The following is a 24,291-nucleotide window of genomic DNA, read 5'->3' as shown; positions in this document are numbered from 1 at the left end:
GGGAGTTGGTGATGGACAGCAAGGCCTGGCGTGCTGCAATTCATGGGGTCGCAAAGAGTCAGACACGACTGAGCGACTGAACTGAACTGAACTGATTGTTTAGCAATTTTTTGAGTACCGGTCTTTGTTTTTGTTTTGTTTTTTACTATTTAGCCCTACAACTGGTGAAGGTATATGACAGTAATCCCTATATCTATGCTTCTTTATAATTCTATAAGCTGGTGTTTGCAGCATTATCATCCTCTTCCAGGAAAACTTTCAATTCACAAACATAATTTGTGAGTTGGGGTGAAATCATCTATAATATACCTTGCTTCTTAAAGGAACTAAATTGTAAAAAGATCACTAATTTGTGTTATTATTTCAAAACTGTAAGTAAGCTAGAATATATCTATTGTCTTGTAGTATAGATGTGAAATTAATTTCCTTTTTAAAAGAAGCTATTTCCCCCACACAACATCAGAGGATTTATATCCACTTCCATTTGGGTTTATTGCTTAAAGGGATCATCAACCAGAAACTTGAAGGATTATACAGATTAAAAACAAATGTTTCTGTACTATTCAAAGATCATCTACTGTTTTTAAAAGACATAATGACTCACAGATACTTGAAAGACAAAGAGCTCTGAGGGCTGTCAGCAATGCTTCTTTCTACTCACCCTGCTTCTTTCATATTCTTTCCTTGAGGCAGCAAAGAGCTGAGCATTGGATATGGCGATTCCACAAAATGGAAGATACATCTGCATGACCTGGGGGCAAAGAAAGTGTTGAGAACATTAAACCATAAAAATATGGAGCCAGATTCCACATTTCCTTCATATGCCTGATTTTAACACCTTTTTTTCCCAACCACAGAGGCTGAATATAGTGTTGATGCTAATATCTTAACTTCAGAAAGAATATTCTTCAGCGTTAACTATACTGTAGTCTCGGGTTTTAATTAGGGACAGTTACATCTGTGAAGACATAAAATGAGAAACAGGCTATGATGGCTATGACCCAGGAACTGTGTATGAAAGGCATCTTGTATACCTTCCTTGATCAATGAAAAATGAGTAAACGGGGGCAGTCTGATATATTTAAAATTTAAGGCAAGGCACAAACTCACACTTGGAAGTAGGAAAGATATAAGCCAACTTCTTTGTACATATGTATCAGTAGCAGGGATCTCAGCTTGACCCTAGAACCCTGCCAGCTTCAGGCTTGAGTTTGACTGTTAAGATGGGCCTGGTAGGAACCGAGGAGCCAGGGGGCCTAGGAGCCTCACTCAGAAGAGTTAAAATTGAACCCACTGTTCTGTTGACATAACTAGCTGCTGCTGCTGCTGCTGCTGCTAAGTCGCTTCAGTCGTGTCCGACTCTGTGCGACCCCATAGACGGCAGCCCACCAGGCTCCCCCGTCCCTGGGATTCTCCAGGCAAGAACACTGGAGTGGGTTGCCATTCCTTCTCCAATGCATGAAAGTGAAAAGTGAAAGTGAAGTCGCTCAGTTGTGTCTGACTCTGAGCGACCCCACGGACCGCAACCTACCAGGCTTCTCCGCCCATGGGATTTTCCAGGCAAGAGTACTGGAGTGGGGTGCCATTGACATAAGTAGACATGAATGCAAATCAGCGGGCTGGTGCCACAGAAGCTGGTTTGAGGAGAGGCTGGGGATCCTTTAGGTGAGCACTCTTCCTATGGGAACGAACAGCCACGTGTGACAGGCCTGATCCTAACATAAATTTTCTTATTACAGGGGGTCTAGGTCTTGTGATTTCCAGTACTTCCTGGCACTCTCACTCAAATTCATCTCCAGAATCTCTGATTCTATGAGAGAGGAAGTGTCTCAAGTAAAAGCCAAAATAATTATTTCCCTAAACTCTTTACAATGTAGGGCATTGTACAGGAGACAATGTTTTGGGATTTCTCTGAAGTAGAGGCAAAAGGGCATGTGGGCATGTTTTATATGACAGTCAGTCTCTCTCTCTCTCTCTCTCACACACACACACACACATATGATGCCATATCGAGAGGTACAGAGCAGTGGCAAAACCGAGCAGCTCCTTCCATGCCCAGAAGAGGGCAGTGCAGAGCTCCCTGGGGGTGAGGGATGAAAACAGCAAGGGAGGATCCACCCAGCAGCAGGTGTGAGACACTCATGGTGTTAGTAGAAATTGGTTAAGGTTGCCTCCAATACCGGAGAAGGCAATGGCACCCCACTCCAGTACTCTTGCTTGGAAAATCCCATGGACGGAGGGGCCTGGAAGGCTGCAGTCCATGGGGTCGCGAAGGGTCGGACACGACTGAGCACCTTCACTTTCACTTTTCACTTTCATGTATTGGAGAAGGAAATGGCAACCCACTCCAGTGTTCTTGCCTGGAGAATCCCAGGGACGGGGGAGCCTGGTGGGCTGCCGTCTATGGGGTCGCACAGAGTCTGACACCACTGAAGCAACTCAACAGCAGCAGCCTGCAATATGCTAGGCCTTATTCTTTTAAGCCCACTCAGCCATTTTCTCCGAAATGTTTCTCTTGCTTACTTAATTACATTTTGAAAACAATTACTTTCTAATCAGAGCTCTACAATGCACGTGGTGTTTGCTTCTCTGAGTAAGCACTCCCTAACACTCCCTTCTTTTGTGAGTATTCTTTATTCCGAAAAAAAGTCAAGATGCGATACCCTCAAGGACTGCCGGAACCCTCCCAAGACCTCCTGACCCCGACTTTGACCACGTAAAGGCTTTCCAACAGGAAGGAAGAATGCAAGCTTGCATCTGCCCTACTTCTTATCTGCAGCACTCCCTTCCCGTCCTGAACTCTAAGACTCCTTCCTATTTTTCCCAAGGGAGGGCACAGTCTTGAGGGCGCTAGCCTCCTGTGGCCTCTTTTACTTGGCAAAGCAATAAAAGCTACTCTTTTCCACTTCACCCAAAATGCTGTCTCTGTGTTTCAGTTTGGAACCAGAGAACAGAGCCCAGGATTTCGGCAACACTGGGACACCCAGAATGAGACTACTTGGAGTGGGAGGTGCTCTTGTAGAGGGCTGGAGGTGGTCTAAAGATGAAGGGAACTTCACAATTCCTATCATTTATTTCCTATTAAAATCTTGCTTTGGCTACCTGGGCATCCTCAACTCTGACAGAGTGTCCCTAAAAGTATTAATGATTCAGAAGGCCGTAGAAGCTAATGCTGAGACCCTGATTGCTTTTACTGAGATATAGTTGATGTAGAGTATTATATGTTTCAGGTGTACAACATAGAGATTCACAATTTATTAGAGAAAACAAAGAATTCAATAAACACACTCATATCTTATTCAAGAAATAATAATTTATAATAGTAGCTTATATTGACAAAGTCCTTGGATATGATGTTAAGCATTTTTATATGCACTATATCATTTGATCCTCACAACTACATACTTATACTATCCATTCTACTTTTCAGATGAGAAAACTGAGGCTTCACAAATTTATCAAAGTTGTTTGGAAATATTCTCCTTATATTTCTCACATTTCTGCACATCTTGCAAACAAAGGCAACGGCTCATCTTTCCAGAGTGTTTATATAGTTAACAGTCTTGTAAAACAGAACAAAGAGCAGAAATGCTTACTATGCAGTATAATGAAGATAATGCCTCTCTCTGAGGCAGAGGTCAGGCAGGTTTACTGTCTATTATAAAAGATTTTGGTTCCCTACATTTCAGGTTCTTCTCCTGTAACGCATGCCCTATGTAATCTGTATGATGCTCTTATTAAACATCTTATCCCAAGCCAGAACCACCTGTTCACACATCACTATTTTTTTTTTTTCATTTTCCCTGTAGGGGTGTGTGTGTGTGTGTATGTGTGTGTGAAGTTCACACATAGTTACTTAGTATATGTCATGTTAAGGCAAGAGATTCACAAACAATTACTAAAGTCAATATCAAATTTCCTTACTCTCTTTTTTACTGAGTCAGTTGCTACTGATTTTATTTCCTCATTCCAGTGATTCTCCCCTTTACTACATTACGCTCCCTTTATTTAAGAGAAATTTTATGTACATACTTGATAAAATCTAAATTTAACATCTTTAGTCTCCTCACAAATAAGGTAAGGACTTTGGAATGCTTCAACTCTCAGTACTACTTCCTGATATCCTTTTTTTTTCCTAGTTCTATCTTGTTTTGCTACTACAAATTGGACATTGTTTTGTTATTGTTATTAGGCAGTGCTTATTTTGATTTGTCCACATGTTTGCCAATTTTTCCCTGTTCATTTCTTCCAGTATCTCCTTCTTCCCTTCTAGGATAATTTTCTTTCTTTGTGAAGACAATCCTTTAGAACATTCTTCAGCACTGGTGGTAAATGCTTTGTTTTGTATTAAAATGTTTTTATTTTATGAACTTAAAAGTTAATTTATTTGAGTATACAAGTCTAAGTTGACAGCTGTTTTCTCTCAGTACTTAGAAGATATTCCCTCATCATGCGCAGTTAATGCTGTTGAAAAGTCAACTGTCAATCTAATTCTTGGTAAATTATTCATCTCTTTTTTTTCAAGAATCTTTTTATGTCTTTTTGTACTTTTCCACCCTCAATAAAATGCTTTTAATTAAATTATATAGAACTCATACATATGTATATATATAGATGGTTACATAGCATCACCAACTCAATGGACATGAATTTGAGCAAACTCTGGGAGACAGTGAAGGGCAGGGAAGCCTGCTGCCCTGCAGTCCATGGGGTTGCAAAAAGTCAGACATGATTTAGCAACTGAACAATGACATATATATATAAAATCCTATATGTTATATATCTAAAGATTACTATGGATGGAGGCAATACCATACCTTCATGAAACACAATAAACTAAAAGAAGATCTTTACTTACAAAGGGAATGATCTATACTGTGCCATTCACTGTCACAACAATTCAACACTTCCCGGGGTCAGACTCAGCCCCATCGTTGTTGTTGTTGTTGAGTCACGTCCAACTCTTTGCGACCCCATAGACAGCAGAATGCCAGGCCTCCCTGCCCCCCACCACCTCCACCCCCCCCACCATCCTTATACAACAATGTATAGAATTTCTTAATACATATGCAGGAGAAACAGTCAAATACAATTTGAAAGAAGGGAGTAAGAAAAAGCTGAAGCATTATGGAAACAGGAGATAATGAAAAAAATTTTTTATATCCTTTCTCAGTTCCAGTGCAAAACATGTCTTTTTTAGAAAAAGAAATACTGTTCTATTCTGCTCTTTCTGAAGTCCCCCTCCTCCAAGAAAAAAATACTAATTTGGTCTTCACCATCTAGTTTCTGAAGGCCAAAGGGTCTAAAAAGCCTTAATGACTAAGAAGCTAATGAGTCTGTACACCCTTGTGCAGCACTTTTCAGCTTGAAAGCACTTTATGAACACTGGCTAATTAATCTTTACAACATCCCACTCAGAAAGGGAGTTAAACTGAAAATCATTAAACAGTGTGAAAAAGTCACTTTAGCCCTGGAAACTCATGAAAAGTATCACTAATAAACATAAAATCTGAGCACTGGGACCGTCCATCAATGTCCTAAAGAAAGACAGTAGGTACTGAGCCCTTTGACTGCAGAGAAAGGCCATTCACACCCCATGGTCTGGTCTGGTCCAATTACACATCATTAAAGAACACGGGGGCTCTACACTGGATGCTTGCAGTGAGAGGCCCGGGGCCATCCCCTTTATGAACCCCACTCCTGGAGGCAACACAGCTGGAGGTATCCCATCACTGTCAGCCAAATTAATGTGGTTGCGGAGAGGTTTCCCAACCCACACCTTGCTTTTCTGTGCAGATCCTGAGATCTGCCTTGAGGCATTAACTATAAGGCACTTTGCTGATTCAAGCCCCGCTGATTTGGAACTGGGGGTGTTCTAACAGTTGTAATTCAAAAGCTAAATAAACACTTCAAATAGAGTAATTTGGAAAATAAAGCATCAAAATAGGAACCAGTCACAGGATTTTCACATAATGAAACACTTTCCACATCTTTTAGAAATAGAATACTTGAAATAGTGAAAAATTAGTTTGAAACTTTCTGGAAACTCCAGGAGAAATTCCTGCTTCCAGAGGTATAGTTTAAGTTCACTGTAATCTTTCTATGCAAATTCAGTTAACTACAATAGGTCAGGTTTTTATTTCAAGAATCAGAATAATAAATGTATCTTATCAGATCACACCAAAGTATATACTTTTGGCTGAAGCGTGCCTTTTTCTCTCAGAGCTGTGCCCTCTGTGAAGAAGTCTCTAAAAAATACAGAGGCATAAAGTACAAATTTGTTTAAATAAAACACTGGCATCTGGAATAGATGATCCAATCACATACTTTTTGAAACTGCCTACTTTAAGAATGAAGACCCTAAGAGAATGGGTGGAAGGAGAATTTTACTCACAAAAGATGAGAGAGAACAAGACGGCAAATAAGGAAGGAAAAGGTCACTATTCCTCCACTTCCCCTTCTTAGACGGGGGAGGAGGGGGGGATGTTAGAGATTCTGCCTCTGCCCTGGGGATTAAAGCTGGGCCCCCAGAAGACTTGGAGTGAGGACCCTTCCACTATTCTCAGCTCTCTCCTTGAAGCTAATATTGGCTAAAATATTCCAAAGAGTATGGATATTCCAAGCTTTTCCATGATAGACAGGCTGAGTTCAATTCCTGGCAAATTGCAGTTCAGTATCAAATACTTAATCTCTTGGACTTTTTAGAGGCTCTGGTCTGCTGAGCACTTGAATTATGCAGGTACCAGTCACATTAACCAATAGCCTTATCTCTCTGCTGAGTTGTGCATAACTTAGTCTCTTAGTCATGTCCAACTTTTTGCAACCCCTTGGACTATAGCCCACCAGGCTCCTCTGTCCATGGGGATTCTCCTAGCAAGAATACTGGAGTGGGTTGCCATGCCCTCCTCCAGGGGATCTTCCCAACCCAGGGACAGAATCCAGGTCTTCTGCATTGCAGGCGGATTCTTTACCATCTGAGCCACCAGGGAAGCCCTTATCTCTATGTGACCCCACTCCTCACCCTCCAGACTTAGGAAAAATAAGCCTCTTGTGGCAGTTCTACATTTCCACCCTCCCACAGACATCGAAGGGAAAACCCTGAAAGATCCCATTTTGGGAGCCATGTCCTTTCTAAGATAATTTGGATTGTCACAATATTTCAACAGAAAATAAAAGTACTCATATTTCCATCACTCAGAGATAACCACTATTAACATTTTAGAAACCATCATTCAAGTTTTCTTCTCTCTCTCTCTTCACATAAACTAAAATAGGCCTATTATATAATAATAAAAATACTACATGTAATATCTACATTTCTTTACTTTTTATAACCAGCTATAACTTATTATAACCAATTTTTATTAATGCAAAATATTCCATTGCTTAGTCTGGAAAAAAAAAAAGAAAAGTCTGGTTAGTATAGAGAAAAAACTAGATTAGCGGTTGCCTTGCAATTAAATCTTTGCACATCCCATGATTATTTTCTTAAAATAGAGCCCTAATATTTGAATGTATTTAATTTAACACACATTTAATGGCTTTAATACTTCCTCTGTACCAGGCAATATTCTAAATGATTTAGAATGTTAATACTAGTATTAGTATTCATTCATTGACATGTATACACTTGTAAATAACTCCTAACAAGAAACAAATTTTTAGCTTTTGTTCAAAAAAATCCAAAAGTATAGCAGTGCATACAGTAAAATAACCAAGATCCCCTTTCATTTCCTGTCTTGCCACCTTCTCCTGTCCCAAGGAGAAACCCCTGTTAGCATTTACAGTGTGTTCTTCTGGATCCCTTTTTATGAACCACATGCATATATCATTTAGTTTTAGGAGTGGTGGTAAACACAAGAGGGATCAGACCGCAAGTTATGTTCTATACCTTCGTATTACTTGGCAATAAATCTTGGAATCATTAATGTCAGTTTCAAAGATATCTGCTTAATTCTTTTTAATCTCTGCCAAATATTCTAGGGGGTGGATGTGCCTATTAGTAGATGTTCACATTGTTTCCAATTTTTCCCTATTACAAATAACACTGCCATGAACTTTCTTACAAATATATCTTTGTGCACCTGGACAATACTTCTGTTGGACAGATTCCTAGAATTAAAATTTTAAGGTTGCAGAATATGTGCATTTAAAAGAAAGTTACTAGTTACCGCCAAATCAGCCTCCCAAAGAGTGCTATCAATTTATATACCATTAACAGTAATGCCCCACTCATGGAACACTAGGTATTATCATTCTTTTAAAATTATGTCTATATGATTGATTAAATCAATACTCATTTTTGCATTAACTTATATTTATTAGATTATTAATGATATTGAACAATTTTCATAATTTGTTGGCTATCTCTATTTTTTTATTGTGGCCTATTTATCTTCCTTTTTTTTACTGGACATTTATCTATTTTATTGCTTCATAAGACCTCTTTATATTCTAAGAATATTAACCATCTTTCATTTTTGAAAATCATGACTCTTCTTGATAATTAGCAACTGTCATCTATGCGATATAGTCCAATGGGTCTACAAGATATGATTGCTTTGTCTGAGATGAATAGAAAATATGGCTCAGTAAGTTTGGCCAATTCCCTCTCACTGTGTGAAGAAATTTTACAATAATATCCACCTATGTAACTCCATCAAGGTTATTTTTGTAAGTAGGTTGACCTACATATCTCAGCCTTCCCAGTTTCTCTGTTCATTTTTGTAACTTAAAAGCTCCTGTAAGAAATCAGTTTGAGCTACAGTTTGATCCAGGCATTCTTGAGTCTTAGCTATTAACATCGTTATGATCTTTTCACTTACCAAGGAAAGGTATAAATGCAGGAAGCTATACTACACAGTTATTTAGTCATGGTTTCAACATCCTGATGCTAGAAAAATTCTACTGTATTGCAATCAATGTATGAACAGAAAAATTCCTTTTAGGTTATTTTCTGATGAGAAATACATATTTGTTTTTATATTTGAAACATATTCACATGATTTCTTCACATTAGTAGCACCATCCTTTGTCAACCACAAATTGGCACTTGCCAGTCAGTTGTGAATTGGCACTTGCCAAGAGCATTTGCCAGCGACTGAACAACAACAAGGGCATTTGCCATCTGCCTCTGCGGAAACTGAACCCTGAGCTGCTGCAACTGCTGACCTTCAACATCCCCTGAGGGGAATTCAGGGTGGAGGGTGAGGCACTCTGTTCCAAACTGGTGGAAAGGATCTTTAGAAATATATTTTCAGGAACTGATTTCACGGTCCCAATCTTTGCATCTTTTCATATCTGGAAAAGCACTAAAATCCCTTCACGGTGACTAATAGAAAGGAGCTAACAGAGTTAGCTCCTCACGTAAATGCTCGATTGCAATGAACTCCCCCTTCACGAAAATCTTATATACTGACCTTTCCCCACTGCCTCTTTGGAGCAGTCTCTCAGAGCTGTCTAAGGTGCTGTCTCCTGGGCTGCAGTCCTCATTCTACCCCCAGTAAAACTTAACTCACACCTCTCATGTTGTGTGTCTTTTTAGTTGACACCTTCCTTTTACCATCTCATTTATCTAGCGCCTTTTTTTTTTTTTAATAACTCATGGTTCTTAAAGCAGTGGACATTTCATATAAATGGAATCATGAGTACTTGGCCTTTTGTGTCTGGCTGACTGATTTCACATAGTATTCTGTTAAAAAGCTTCATCCATGCTATAACATGCATCAGTACTTAATTCCTTTAAAAACTGTTTTAATTAACAGACTTTATTTTTAGAGCAGTTTTCAGTTCAGCTCAGTTCAGTTGCTTAGACCTGTCTGACTCTTTGTGACCCCATGAACCACAGCACACCAGGCCTCCCTGTCCATCACCAACTGCTGGAGTCTACCCAAACCCATGTCCATTGAGTAGGTGACACCATCCAACCATCTCATCCTCTGTCGTCCCCTTCTCCTGCCTTCAATCTTTCCCAGCATCAGGGTCTTTTCCAAGGAGTTAGTTCTTCCCATCAGGTGGCCAAAGGATTGGAGTTTCAGCTTCAACATCAGTCCTACCAATGAACACCCAGGACTGATCTCCTTTAGGATGGACTGGTTGGATCTCCTTGCACTCCAAGGGACTCTCAAGAGTCTTCTCCAACACCACAGTTCAAAAGCATCAATTCTTCGGTGCTCAGCTTTTTTTATAGTCCAACTGTCACATCCATACATGACTACTGGAAAAACCATAGCCTTGACTAAACGGAACTTTGTTGGCAAAGTAATGCCTCTGCTTTTTAATATGCTGTCTAGGATGGTCATAACTTTCCTTCCAAGGAGTAAGTGTCTTTTAATTTCATGGCTGCAATCACCATCTGCAGTGATTCTGGAGTCCAGAAAAATAAAGTCTGACACTGTTTCCACTGTTTCCCCACCTATTTGTCATGAAGTGATGGGACCGGATGCTATGATCTTAGTATTCTGAATGTTGAGCTTTAAGCCAACTTTTTCACTCTCCTCTTTCACTTTCATCAAGAGGCTCTTTAGTTCCTCTTCACTTTCTGCCATAAGGGTGGTGTCATCTGCATATCTGAGGTTACTGATATTTCTCCCGGCAATCTTGATTCCAGCTTGTGCTTCTTCCAGCCCAGCGTTTCTCATGATGTACTCTGCATATAAGTTAAAAAAAGCAGGGTGACAATATACAGCCTTGACGTACTCCTTTTCCTATTTGGAACCAGTCTGTTGTTCCATATCGGGTTCTATTATTCACAGTTATAACACAGGTTATTTTTGTATAAAGCTTGATCAGATTTTTTTGTTTGTATTCTGATTCCAGATACATTTAGGCTTAATACAAAGTTTTAACATATTTTCTCATCTACTCTCAACCTTATCTCAATATCTCAAGTCTACCCAAGACAATCTCCTTTTTCTAGGCCCAAGGAAAAATGCATGGCTTGTCTATGGAGACAAGGCATTTGCCGGAGTTTTTCATTCTGTCCTTTGTGAAGAATCTTTGTCTCTATCATCGTCATTTCTGTCTCCTGTGTCCAGCTGCTCTCCTCTCCCTTCAAAGAGGAATGTATCCCCTCACCTGGCACTGCTGTTTCCATCTTCACTATGTGACCTACAGCTGCTCGTCTTCAAGTCCTCACATTCTACCACCCAGCTTATACTCTTCAGTCTAAAGGAAGCTTCTCTATAACTTTCCAGTCACCAGATCATAAGATCCATCAGTTATTCTAAGTCCTCTTTGAAGCCTTTAACACTCAATCACCAGCAAGATATTAAAATCTTGGTTTCCCTGCCCTATAAACTCCTATTTCTATTTCTGTGTTTCTGATTCCCCATTTAAGTTGTAATTCTGGATGTGATCTTTGCCCTTCTAATTCTCTCTTTTTACAGTCTCCTTCTAAGGATTGACTTACTCTTACAATGTAAGAATCCTACAAAATAAGGTGGGTTGGCCACGCAAGGATTAACCTTTGACCAAGAGTCAGTGAGAAAAGACGATGAACTTGATGCAGCCAGATATTGAAGGTAGCTGAGAAACTTCCTTCTGCTCACTTGCTTTTCCTGCCTCACTCCTGTTCTTTGGTCTGTTGTTAAATTTATTTTGCCTCTGACTTCACTCTCCGATTTTCCCACCCCTTTTCTTCTCAGCCTTCCTCTGCTGTTTTTCAGATTTAGGCTTCAGAGTTTTTGATCCCAGTTCACCACTGTGAGTTCTGAAAACCTCTGCTTCCTCTATCTTACAGTCTAATTTTAGCATTCCTGGTCCTACGCTGAACTCAACTCTGAATTCAACCATATTAACTAAACAGGTGCCAAAGTCTCTTTCTCTTGTGTTAGTCTCAATGGTAACTTCTGGGATGATACTCAAAGCTGGCACTCTGGTGCTGACCTTTCTCTGTGCTCTAGCTCTGCATCACCAGTTGCCTATAAGACATTTCAACCTGGAAGTCTGTTTACTGCCTTAAACTCAGCATTTCAAAACCAAGCTTGTCGTTTCAATCCCCCTGTCCTCCTGAAGAAAAAGTTTCCTCCTCTAAAAGGCCCTACGTGCCAAAAGAATCATTAATGACTTAATCACCCAGGTCCAAACCCTTGACGTCCTCTTCAATCGTTGTCCATAAATAGGCATAAGCACATCACAGCAAGTCAGCAGTTTTTGAAGCCTCTATCACCATACCATTGAGCTTCTCTGGCCCAGCACTGCCATCCATCACCATCTCTGGATTATTTAACAGCAGCCAAGACCCCCTCACCCTTATACTGTGTCAAGAACTTATTAACCTCAGGTTTCCCATCCAGAAAAGTCATGAGTTTAAACACACTGACTGTTCATCCCCATGTGCACGGTTGTCATAAGTAAAAACTATAAGAAACTATATAAATGTGTACACGTGGTAAAAACTATGTTTTTTTAAAACTACTTTTGTGTGAGCATTTTTATATCACATACAGTATTTTTTTTTTAATCTCATTAGAAGCTCTTCAGAAGGTATCTCCAATTTTTAAGACTATGGCTAGGTATTTTATAGATGCTTATGGAAGATATGCAATAATCTCTGGAAAAACAGTGAGGAAATATAAAATTGCTATTCAGAGAAATGCATGAGACCCAGAGGGGATTCTTCTACTTATCTATCTTTTATTTTTTTCATTTTCCAAAAATAATTTATCATCAAAATGTAACACCAATGACATGAATAATAAACCACACTATTTTTTAATTTCCAGCAATATTCTCCAGTAGAGAAGAAACAGAGAAGGCTATGAAAAATATGCTCAGAGCATTAATATTTAATTAATGTAATAGGGCCCTAAAATGAATATTATAAATGTAAGAGCCTTGATCAGATCTGTGAGTTGTGTCTATGCAACTAAAACACAGAGTTGGTACCTAGTAAATTCAGGACATTCTTAACAGATAACACAACACAGAGAGAGCTTAAAGTTTGACCTAACAACAAAGAGAACTTTGTGAAGGGCTAATTGTTTATTACCAGAGTGGTATATCAACCCAAAGAGGCAAGAGGGAAGCTTTCTGTGTGGCTCACCGGTAGTTCAGCTAAGGTCTCTCATTCTGTACCTTACAACAGTCTAGCTGACAAGCGAGGATGCCATCTTGAAAACCAAAAGGTCTCACTTCCCCCATCCCATCCACACTTCCTACTTCCGCCCAAGTTCAGTCTGTCAGCAACAGGGTTTCACTCCTTCCTGTAGGTGCTGTTTCTCTTTATAAGTCAACGATTTATTTTCAGGGCTAAATTTCATATGAGGAAGCCAAAGAAACAAATATACAAATGCAAAGAAACAGAAAGAAGGAATTAATAAAAATAAAAACTGAAAATCAGTCAGAAAACAATCAGCAAAACTGATAAAATTATCCCAGAAAAGATTCTTGTAAGGAAAATCAATAAAACATATAAATCACTAGCTAGTTTAAACAGGTGGAAAACCCACAAATATACTAAAACAAAAATGATATAGAAAATATAGTAACAGCAGAAGGAGAGAAATAAAAGAATTATAATAGACTCTGCATAAAATCCTAAGCTTATATATTTGAAAACCTAATGGAAAGTTGTGAATTTTAAGGAAAATATAAATTAATAAAGTTGAATCAAGAAGAATGGAGTAAAACAATCACCAAGGAAATAAAGAATGGAGAGAGTTGTAATGTAATCACCCTTAGAAAATGTGCCAGGGTAGTTTTATAGGCAAAGTCTTTCAAACCTTCCAAGAACAAAGCAATTTCTATGTTATTTGAACTATTCTAGAATCCAGAGGAATATAGAAAATCCTCAAATATTTTTTGAAGATACAATAGTTCTGACAGAATATTCCAATAAAAATAGCACAAAACATTAAACTTAGAAATTAAGTCCCTTATGAAAACAGATAGGAAATATCCTAAATGAAATATTAGCAGATTACATATACATTCATATAGTAAATACATATATTCACTGTACTACACCATTTTGCTTAAGGAACTACAACCTCCATGGACTTACCATTCATGGGGCCCTTGGAACCAGTCCCCCACAGATACTGAAAGATGACTGTATACATATTTGTATATCAAGAAACTGAATTTACCCAAATATTAAAAAATAATGGACATGACCAAGAATCTCTAGTCACTGAACTTATGGTTCAATACTGCAAAATCAATTAATATAAATTATATTAACTTGTAAAGAAAAAAATAGAATAACTTTAATATTCTAAGAAGTCACTTGATAAGAACCATTTGCCATGAAATTTTTAATAAGCTAGAAAGGATATTAAAGAAAATATTTAAATGGAGAACCATGCCATATTTCTAAATGAAAAAGCTCAATATTAAAAACAAATAAATTTTCCCTCCAAATTAATCTATAAATTTTATTCTAGTGAAAATTGCAATGATATGTTTGGAATTTGAAAAGTTAAGTAATTTTAAAGTTTAAATGGAATAAAACATGTACAATAACCAACATTAAAAGTAAGATAAATAAGAAGTAAGTAAGCATATGATGATCAAAATAGAGTAGTATTAGGGACATAATGGGGCTTCTCTGGTAGCTCAGCTGGTAAAGAATCTATCTGCAATGCAGGAGACCCAGGTTTGATTCCTGAATCAGGAAAATCCCCTGGAGAAGGGATAGGCTACCCACTCCAGTATTCTTGCCTGGAGAATCCCCATGGACAGAGGAGCCTGACAGGCTACAGTCAGTCCATGAGATCTCAAAGAGTCAGACATGACTGATCAACTAAGCACAGCACAGCCAAGGGACATGATCACATAACATAATGGAACAGAAGTCCAGAACAGTACATACAGCACGCTGGTATGTGGCAAAGTTGGCATTTCAGATCGAAGAGAAAAGGATGGATTTAGTCAACAAACCATGTTGAGATAAACAGTTCACTATTTGGGGGATAAAAAACCCTAAATATTAGAAAAACTTTAAAAACAATTCCAGAGAGATTAAAGATAGGATAAAAAATAAAAATACAGGATTGTTTATATAGTTTATAGGATAAACTATAAAAATCATAGGAGAAATGTTGTTAACTATTTACATAGTCTTTAATTATGAAAGTCCTTTCCAGCCGTAACACAAAATGTGGAAATTCTATGAGACTTTGGATACATTTTCAAATGAAAACATTTATACCTCAAGATATAAAATAATACTAAGAGGCAAAATGAGAAAAATGATTTGCAATGTTTATGATAATTGTGAATACCCTAAATAGGAAGAGAATTCTCTCAAATCAATCTGAAAAAAAAAAAACATAAAAATAATCAAAAGATTAAACAAGAAATTCACACAAAAAAGAAGCAACTGAAAAATATACAAAAAAACCTTCAGTACATTAATTAGAACCAAACTAATTATCAAAGAAATATAAATTAAGTTAGCAACGTATCACATTTCTCCTATTTATTGACAAATATTATAAATAAAACTAATATCCAGAACTAATAATAATGTGGAAACAAATATCTCTTGAGGGAGATGAATTGATGTAGCACTTCTGAAGAACAATTTTGCAAAATGCGCCAAATGCCTTTAAAAAGAACAGGCCTAACTAATAAAGGTGATCTTTCTCCCCATTCTCTCTTTCAAAAAAAAAAAAGAACAGGCCTTTTTGTCCTTAAAATTCTACTCTTAGAAATTTATCTCAAGAAAATAACCCTACAGGATCATTCAAAAGTGCTCATGTCTTTACCAGGGGTAAGTTCACATTTTGTAAGTCCTGAAGCTTATACATTTGGGAAGGGAGCTCCTTAAAAAAAATAAGACAAAATTAGTTATAAAATGAATATTTGCTTAGAATAAGGTAAGAAACCACAATATATTACACATTTTTATAAGCTGACAAATACCACAGCCATTACAACATCTGAAAAAAAGCATGATGCTTATGTTAATTTCCCCACATTTTTTATTGCATTTTTTGACTGCCTTTCTATGTGATAATTTTTTAATACTGTTTTGTATAGACACACATAAAAATAATTTAGTCTAGCATGATCACTCAAAACTTGTTTTATATATTGAGGGTTTGGATGAATAACACGTACAACTTCACCCAGGGACATATACAGATGCAGGAATCCTGATAAATTATATTTCCAATAATCCCCACCTAACAGTAATAAACATGTAGGAAACATGGTGTGTTTATCGCTGTATGTGCTGCATTATTGAGTGTGCCTCTGACAGGAGAGAACTTCTGCTTTGACTAGGCATCTATGAAAAACAAGTTTTACAAAACTAACAAATGGAAGAATTTTCCACAGACCAGCTTCTGGCTTCATACATTGCAAATCGCGTTTCTCCTCCACTGTGTATACTTCCAGGGCCACATACTACAGAAGACACTCATATCCCCGTGTGACCTCTGACCTTGACTATCCACATCAAGGTGTTGCGTGAACTTGGGAGAGTAGGTGGATAGCGTGTTCAAGGAAGCCATTCCGACAACGTAAACTGAGCAACAGTCTTACACAAAAGGGATTGAAAACCATATACATATATGTTACTAAACTCAGCCTAAATATTCCCAACTTGACTTCCTCCCTAACCGGTCCCCAAAATGTCTGTGGGCCCTCCAACAACAGGGAAGTGTGAGGGATGGGAAGTCGGAATGGAAAAAGCAAGTTGTCTCGGGTGAGTCTGTTAAAACATATTTATTTGTCCACAAAATAAAAAGTACAGGTGTAGGTGCTGGATCAGAGCTCAAATGAGTTCATAAAATGGTGCCCCAACTCACCTCTTATCTCAGCTTCCCTCCTGTGGGTTTTATTTTCAAACACACACTGTCATTCTAGATACCATTCCATGCAAAACTGCAGCAATGTAGGAAGAACTTCTTTGCCCGGACTACTTGCACAAGACTGCTGGGCCTTGGACCTTGCCTTCACTGGCCCAAGTTGGGTTACATTATCATTGCTGACCCAGTCCTTGAAGCCAAAGAAAAGCAATCCTCTGATAGGCCAGAACTGAACCACATGCCCACCACTGCGCTTGGGATGGGAACAACGACTGAAAACGGAGGATAGGGTAGCTCTCCAGAGGAAAGTCAAGGTCCAGCTACCAAGATGCTGAGCGCCCAAAATAATAGTAAGTGTACACAGGTATGTTACAAAATCATTGGGGAAAATTATCACTAACTTTCCAGTCAGACAGTATTTTCACTGCTACTTCACCAATTTGATACTTCATAAACTGTGAGGAAGGCTGAGTGCCGAATTGATGCTTTTGAACTGTGGTGTTGGAGAAGACTCTTGAGAGTCCCTTGGACTGCAAGGAGATCCAACCAGTCCATTCTGAAGGAGATCAGCCCTGGGATGTCTTTGGAAGGAATGATGCTAAAGCTGAAACTCCAGTACTTTGGCCACCTCATGAGAAGAGTTGACTCATTGGAAAAGACTCTGATGCTGGGAGGGATTGGGGGAAGGAGGAGAAGGGGATGATAGAGGATGAGATGGCTGGATGGCATCACTGACTTGATGGACGTGAGTCTGAGTGAACTCCGGGAGTTGGTGATGGACAGGGAGGCCTGGGGTGCTACGATTCATGGGGTCGCAAAGAGTCGGACACGACTGAGTGACTAAACTGAACTGAACTGAAATGTGAAATCTATTCCTGAAAATATTCTTGAGTTCTTAAGAGCATTAGGTTCACATTTCTGAACCTCTAGTCTAATACCTAGTACATAGTGGTTGCTCAAGGAATATATTTTTAACAGATAAGAGAATGATTTAATAATGGGGCTTCCCAATCTATAGAATAATGGGGCTTCCCAGGTGGCACAGTGGTAAAGAATCTGCCTGCCATTGCAGAAGATGCAAGAGATGTGGTTTCAATCCCTGGGTTGGGAAGATCCTATGGAGTCGGAAATGGCAACCCACTCCAGTATTCTCTGCCTTAATGTATAATCTGCCACTTCTGGTACTAGAGTCAAATTATCAAGTATTTATGAAATAACCAGTATCCAGCATTGATTTGTTCTGTGGAGATATTAAGAGGATGAAAATGTGCCTCTTAATTGCTGAGATCATAGACGGGAACAACCCCTCACCCTCCAGGCCACCAGTCTGTGGGCTCTCATGCTGTCAAAGGCAAAACTGCTCTGTAGGTGGCTGGTAATAACAGTGCCGAGGCACATGATTAGACAGAGGAGTTCTGTTATAGAAAAACACATTTCCCATATTCTCATAAGTGCTTTGCTGAAAATATATCAGATCATTGGTAAAATAGAACAGTAAAATAACTATTTCAGTATCTCAATCTTTGCATTAGTTTCTCTACCTCTGAAAGAGAAAAACCAATAGTAACTGCTTTCCTAAAGTAAAGGAATATCTCAAAGATCTAGAGTTATGCTATGGTTTAAAATGCTACAGTTGTTCACAATACATTATTACAGTAGATTTTATTTAAATGAGAATTAGTACTCTCACCATAGGATCCAGCAACCACATTCCTTACCCAAATGAACCCAAATTTGTGTCCACACAAAATCTGCACCCAGATGTTTAAAGCAACTTTATTCACAATAGCCAAAACTTAGAAGCAACAAAGATGTCCTTCAGTAGGTGAATGGATGAATAAACTGTGGTACATCCAGATAATGGGATGTTATTCTGACAGAAAGAAACAAGCTATCAAGTCATGAGATGCCATGGAGGAACCTTATACATAGATTACTAAGTGAAAGAAGTCACGCTGAAACGGCTACGTTTTATATGATTCTAACTATACTGTAGCCTGGAAAAGGCAAAACTGTAGAGACAATAAAAAGATCAGGGGTTTGGAGGGAAGGAGGGATGAATAGGCAGAACACAGAGAATTTTTAGGGCGGTAAAACTGTCTGTATGATGCTGCGATGGTGGATCCGTGCTATTATAACCTTTGTCAAAATCCATAGACTATTCCACACTCAACTATGGACTCTGGGTGATAATGACCTGTCAGTGTAGGTTCACAGATTGTAGCAAATGTACCTCTCTGGTGCAGGATGTTGAGAACGGGGGATAATGCACAGGTGGGGACAGGGGGTACGTGGGAACCCCTTGTAATTTCCACTGAATTTTGCTGTGAATCTCAAACTGCTCTAAAAATTGAAGTTGATCAATTTTTAAAGGAACATAAGATAGAGAAAATGCCATTTAATAAATCTCATCTAATAAATACAAAGCTACATGACAATCTCTTGACAGATGTGAAGATTTTATTTCTGTGAGTTTAAGAAATAAATCATAGAAAATTATAATACAGATTCAGCATCTCCAGTTACTGTGTAAGAACTAATTCCGATTGAAACTAAAGAATTCACTTTATTCAAAACAATAGAATAGTCTATAAATCTTGAAGTTATGTTTTCGATTTTTATGTTTCTCAAAATAAAGGCATTTGAGAACTTTGAAAACCTAAGCTGTGTTCCTTTAGGTCAATGTGGAGGGATGAGCAAGTGGGGAAAAGCTTATAGAAAAATGGAATCTTTTTCCTTTATGAGACTTGCCAGAGTTTTCAGAGAAATCTGAGTGTTGGAGGGGAGGAAAGTGAAGGCTAAGGTGATCCAACCACTTTCTGTCGGTGTCACCAGCCTGGGCCTGGACTCTCTACCCCTCCCCTCCACTGCCCAGAGCAGTGAGTGCCTGCCCACGGGGTCTCAGTTCCAAACCCTGTGTTCTTCCTTGCCCTCCAAGAGGAGGAGACATTCTCTGGGGTTTGGAGAGCATATCTAGACAGTCATTCTTTTTTAGTTTTTAATTGGAGGAAGATTGCTTTGTAACGCCGTGTTGGTTTCTGCCATACAACTCCAACCAGCCGTAATTATACGTATACCCCTTCCCTCTCGCGCCTCCCTCTCCTGCCTGTGACCCACCCCTCTAGGTCCTTGCGGAGCTCTGGGCTGGGCTCCCGGTGTCACACAGCAACCTCCCACCAGCTATCTGTTTCACACACGATGGTGTGCACGTGCCAATGCTACTTTTTCCATTCGTCCCACCCTCTCCCTCCCTCACTGGGTCCACAAGTTCATTCTCTACATCTGCGAAAGAGCCCATTCTTTAGTTCCCTGAGAATCTTGGTCTGCTGTATAAAATGTTTAGAAACACTGATGAGATGTTAGTGAGATCAAAACTAAATGAATATTTAGCAATGCATTAACTTTGAGAAATGCAGACTACGAGACTTAAATAAATAACCTTATCTTAAAACAGTATTTTAAAGACTCCATCAGTTTGACATACTTTCTATGTGTGTTTTTCAAATATTCTGCAAATATATATTTTCATATTCATGCATATCTATGAAAATATAAAATTTCATTCTATATGTTTTAATATGTGCTTAAATTTATAGTAATATATAAAAATTGCATAAATGTTATAAATCTCAAAACACACACACACACACACACACAAAGACTGTATTAGTATTGAAAAGCCTGGGGGGATGAAACTGAAACTTCATCCATACAAGGACAAGACTTGTTTCAGCTCATGACTCCTATGAGGCAGCTTCTGTGGTTTTCTTTCTCTTTCTTTTCACATTTGTACATTGATATTTGGGCGAGGGGGTTCTTTTACATTTAATCGCAATTACATACTTCAGGAGGCTGTGTGTGGGTGAATGTGGGGGTGTGGGGAGGGAGAGTTAATTTTGCAGTTGGATAAATTCCGTTTAGAATTTTATAAATCTCCCTCTCTCCCCAGTCTCACATTAAACCCTCAGCATAGGAATCACAGCACACAGTGCTGCTTTCCTTCCAGCCTCCTTCTAAGCAGGGATCTAAAGACAGCAATAAAATTCCTAAATAAGTAACTGCTATTTGAACAATAACCCCACTTTTGTACAAGTTATGTACTCAATAAACCAAAGTTCCAGGATAAATACGATTATAATAAACAAAATGCACTCCCTGAGAAGAAATGGGGGTGAATCATCATTTACAAGTTTGATAGAATAAAAGTGGGCTGTTCACTTTGTCAGCATACGTATGTGATTCGGCAGTTAATACTTTAGATTTCTCATTGCTTAATTTGAAGCTCATTCTTTGAGGTTTAAATTGATCAATTGATTATGTTCAATTCAACAGCTATTTTACAACATCATTTTATATTTCTGTTGCTTGTTATAAAATGACTAGTGTTTCTGAAGCTAATTTTTCTAATAAATTAAAGAAGATGTGTTAGAGGCAAACTGACTCCTTAGACAAGTTCCTCTGTGCATGCAGTAGACAGCCCATATATGCTTCTAGACTGATGCACTAACAGTTGCACAATGCCAATCTTACAGGTAGGTAATCAAGAGCCATATCCAATGCCGGGGTAAGCTGTCGATGAACTGAGACCAGATCAGGAAAGACAAAAAATACAACCTGGGCCTGAGTTGCAGTATTGATCCTGGGGAAGCCCAAGTCAAAGGCGGAAGTGGCAACTAGTGTTGAAAGTAGAATGCTGAATAACCACCAAGCCCTGGGGCCTGAACCTTACTCTACATGGAAATGCGGTGCAGAGCAGAGGAGAATGGGTAGGAACCTCATGCCACAAATATCCAAAGGGAAGCTACTACTGATATATAAGCATCGGCTAATACGAGACCCAGAGTCACTTTGGGAACACTAAACAAAACCCAAATGGTGGTTTCTCTTCTTACAGTATCCGGGATCCTAAAGAGGATCCATGAACCAACTGGGACTTTTAAGGATCCATAGAGGACTGGATACTTAATTGGCCTCTGAGCCTTAACTGGAAAAGCTCTAGAACTTGCACATCAAGGAGAGTCCTGCCCTTGGGCTTTGTAGCCAGCCCTACCTCTCCTTGGGACTCACTGCTACTGCTCCTAAGTCACTTCAGTCGTGTCCAACTCTGTGCAACCCCATAGACGGCAGCCCACCAGGCTTCCCAGTCCCTGGGATTCTCCAGGCAAGAACACTGGAGTGGGTTGCCATTTCCTTCTCCAATGCATGAAAGTGAAAAGGGAAAGTGAAGTGTCCGACTCTAGCGACCCCATGGACTGCAGCCTACCAGGCTCCTCCGTCCATGGGATTTTCTAGGCAAAAGTACTGGAGTGGGGTGCCATTGCCTTCTCCGTTGGGACTCACAGTCACAGGCTAATCCACGGATTCCTGTGCTTTTCACTATGGAGGACATCTTTTGCAATTTTTCCCCTTATGGGTCCCATCTTCTAAAACCACCTTTCTCTAAATGTAATATTATTAATCATTGGTTTCTCATTATTTAATTCATTATATACATATATAAATGCCAATCAGGACTTCTGATAATATTGATAAAATTCCTACCAAAAGACATTTTAAAATCTTGTTTTATTTAATCTGTGTAGACTTGTCCTGGTTAAGCATTTTGTCTTTGTGAGTCTTTTTTTCTTTTTTGGCTGCTCTGGGTCTTAGTTTGAGCATGCAAGTCCTTGTTCCCTGACTAGGGATCAAAGCCAGGGCTCTTGTGTTGGGAGCACAGAGATTTAACCACTGGACAACCAGGGAAGTCCCTCTGTTAATCTTTTTGAACTGCTTAAATTATTCATGGTTCCCACATCTTACCAAGCACTAATCAGCACCCCAGCTCTTCCCACCACTACTGCCTTCTTGGACTGCTAGGGGAGAGGAGTTCCTATGCTGGGAATCACTGAGCTAAAATAGCTACAAACTTGCAAGGTCTAGAAAACCAAAGTCGGAGAAGGCAATGGCACCCCACTCCAGTACTTTCGCCTGAAAAATCCCATGGACGGAGGAGTCCGGTAGGCTGCAGTCCGTGGTGTCACTAAGAGTCGGACATGACTGAGCGACTTCACTTTCACTTTTCACTTTCATGACTGGAGAAGGAAATGGCAACCCACTCCAGTGTTCTTGCCTGGAGAATCCCGGGGACAGAGGAGCCTGTTGGGCTGCCATCTATGGGGTCACACAGAGTCGGACACGACTGAAGCGACTTAGCAGCAGCAGCAGCAAAAAACCAAAGTAGTTCAACTATAGTGATGTCACAGGGAGACGTGAATTTTCTGTATTGATCTAGGTATAACATTTTCAAGATAGTGCTTTTGTTTTGATGTGAATATTGATCAACTCAGAGGCCTGACACATAGCAAACTGCAGGTAATACCCAAAAGACTTTATAAACCAAACCAATTCCTTCCATATTCAAGGCGGAGGGGAGGCAAGGGCACTGCCTCATCCTTACCAGCCTGGGGCAGCATCTCAGGATCCTGGGGGAAGAGAAACCAGAGGTAGATCTGTTCAGAACTGCTGCTCAAAGGCACATCGATAGAGTAAGCTTGAGACTTGGGGCCAGAAGATCTGAGTTTGAGTCCTGGCCCTGACCATAACACCTACCAGAAGTGTGACACTGAGTAAGACAACTAACATCAGACAGGGCTTAGTAATAAAGCTCTCAGTGACAGCCTCTCTGTCTCAAGCACAGGACAGAAAAATCAGAATACCTCATCAGCTCTCAACCTGCACCGTTCGGTGGCTTGTAAAATCACCTGTCTACATACTTTGTCTCACTAGTATTTTTAATTTTGCTTTATTTTCTCCTGGCACTCTTTTGGGCAATTCAGTAGATATCCATGGATTTCTCTTAATGTACTGTCATAGGGAACCATAGAAAAAGATGAGCATTATGTCATTTGAGGAGTATGAAGTACTGACAGAGAGAAAAAAGGCAAGTGCCTGTTTTACTAGACAGACTGTAAGTCTGAAAAATGTTAATGAGTCTTGAACCATAATAAAGAATGCCCTTTTACTATTTTCTTCCCTTGCTCTCCCAGAGCACAGTGCTAATGTTTTCTGTGCCTGATCTGTTCTGAGTTTGGTTGTATTTCAGCATTTGTGTGACAATGTCAGAGTTACAGTCACAGCCTGTCATTTCACATTCTGCTAGTGACACCTGGATCTATTTTTTCATTCAGTTTCTAGGAAAAATTGTCACTCTACTTCCGTGGTTTGAGGCCATGGACAGAAAGCCATCCCTGCGCCCTTAGCGCAGTTTAAACAAAACATCTTGTAAACTCCTAATTGCATCTCCACTGCTCTCTGATCTTCCCTGGTATGAAAACCTGCTGAGAAGGCCTGGATCCTGAAGATGCCCCACCACAGATCCTCTGTGGACAAATGAATGTTCGAAAAGTGCCTTGGATCAGAAACTTACTTATTCTCAGGGTTTTAAAAATCGAGGAATCAGTTCAGTTCAGTTCAGTCGCTCAGTAGTGTCCAACCCTTTGCAACCCCATGAATCGCAGCACGCCAGGCCTCCCTGTCCATCACCAAATCCCTG

The 24,291-nt window shown here is 39.4% G+C and overlaps 1 protein-coding gene across 1 annotated transcript in view; it reads right to left on the bottom strand.

Moving 5' to 3' along the window:
* The window catches only part of PDE11A (phosphodiesterase 11A), a 423,540-nt gene that overhangs the window by 272,375 nt on the left and 126,874 nt on the right, over positions 1-24,291 (bottom strand). Inside the window, exon 4 of the mRNA XM_010859770.1 lies at positions 662-751. Coding sequence (XP_010858072.1) covers positions 662-751 — 90 coding nt within the window. The remainder of the gene's footprint in view (positions 1-661; positions 752-24,291) is intronic.

This window comes from Bison bison, unplaced genomic scaffold, assembly GCF_000754665.1.
Source record: "Bison bison bison isolate TAMUID 2011002044 unplaced genomic scaffold, Bison_UMD1.0 scf7180017864460, whole genome shotgun sequence".
Classification (NCBI taxonomy): Eukaryota; Metazoa; Chordata; class Mammalia; order Artiodactyla; family Bovidae; genus Bison; species Bison bison.
The sequence above is the reverse complement of the archived record's forward strand: the minus strand, read 5'-3'. Positions and strand labels throughout refer to the sequence as shown.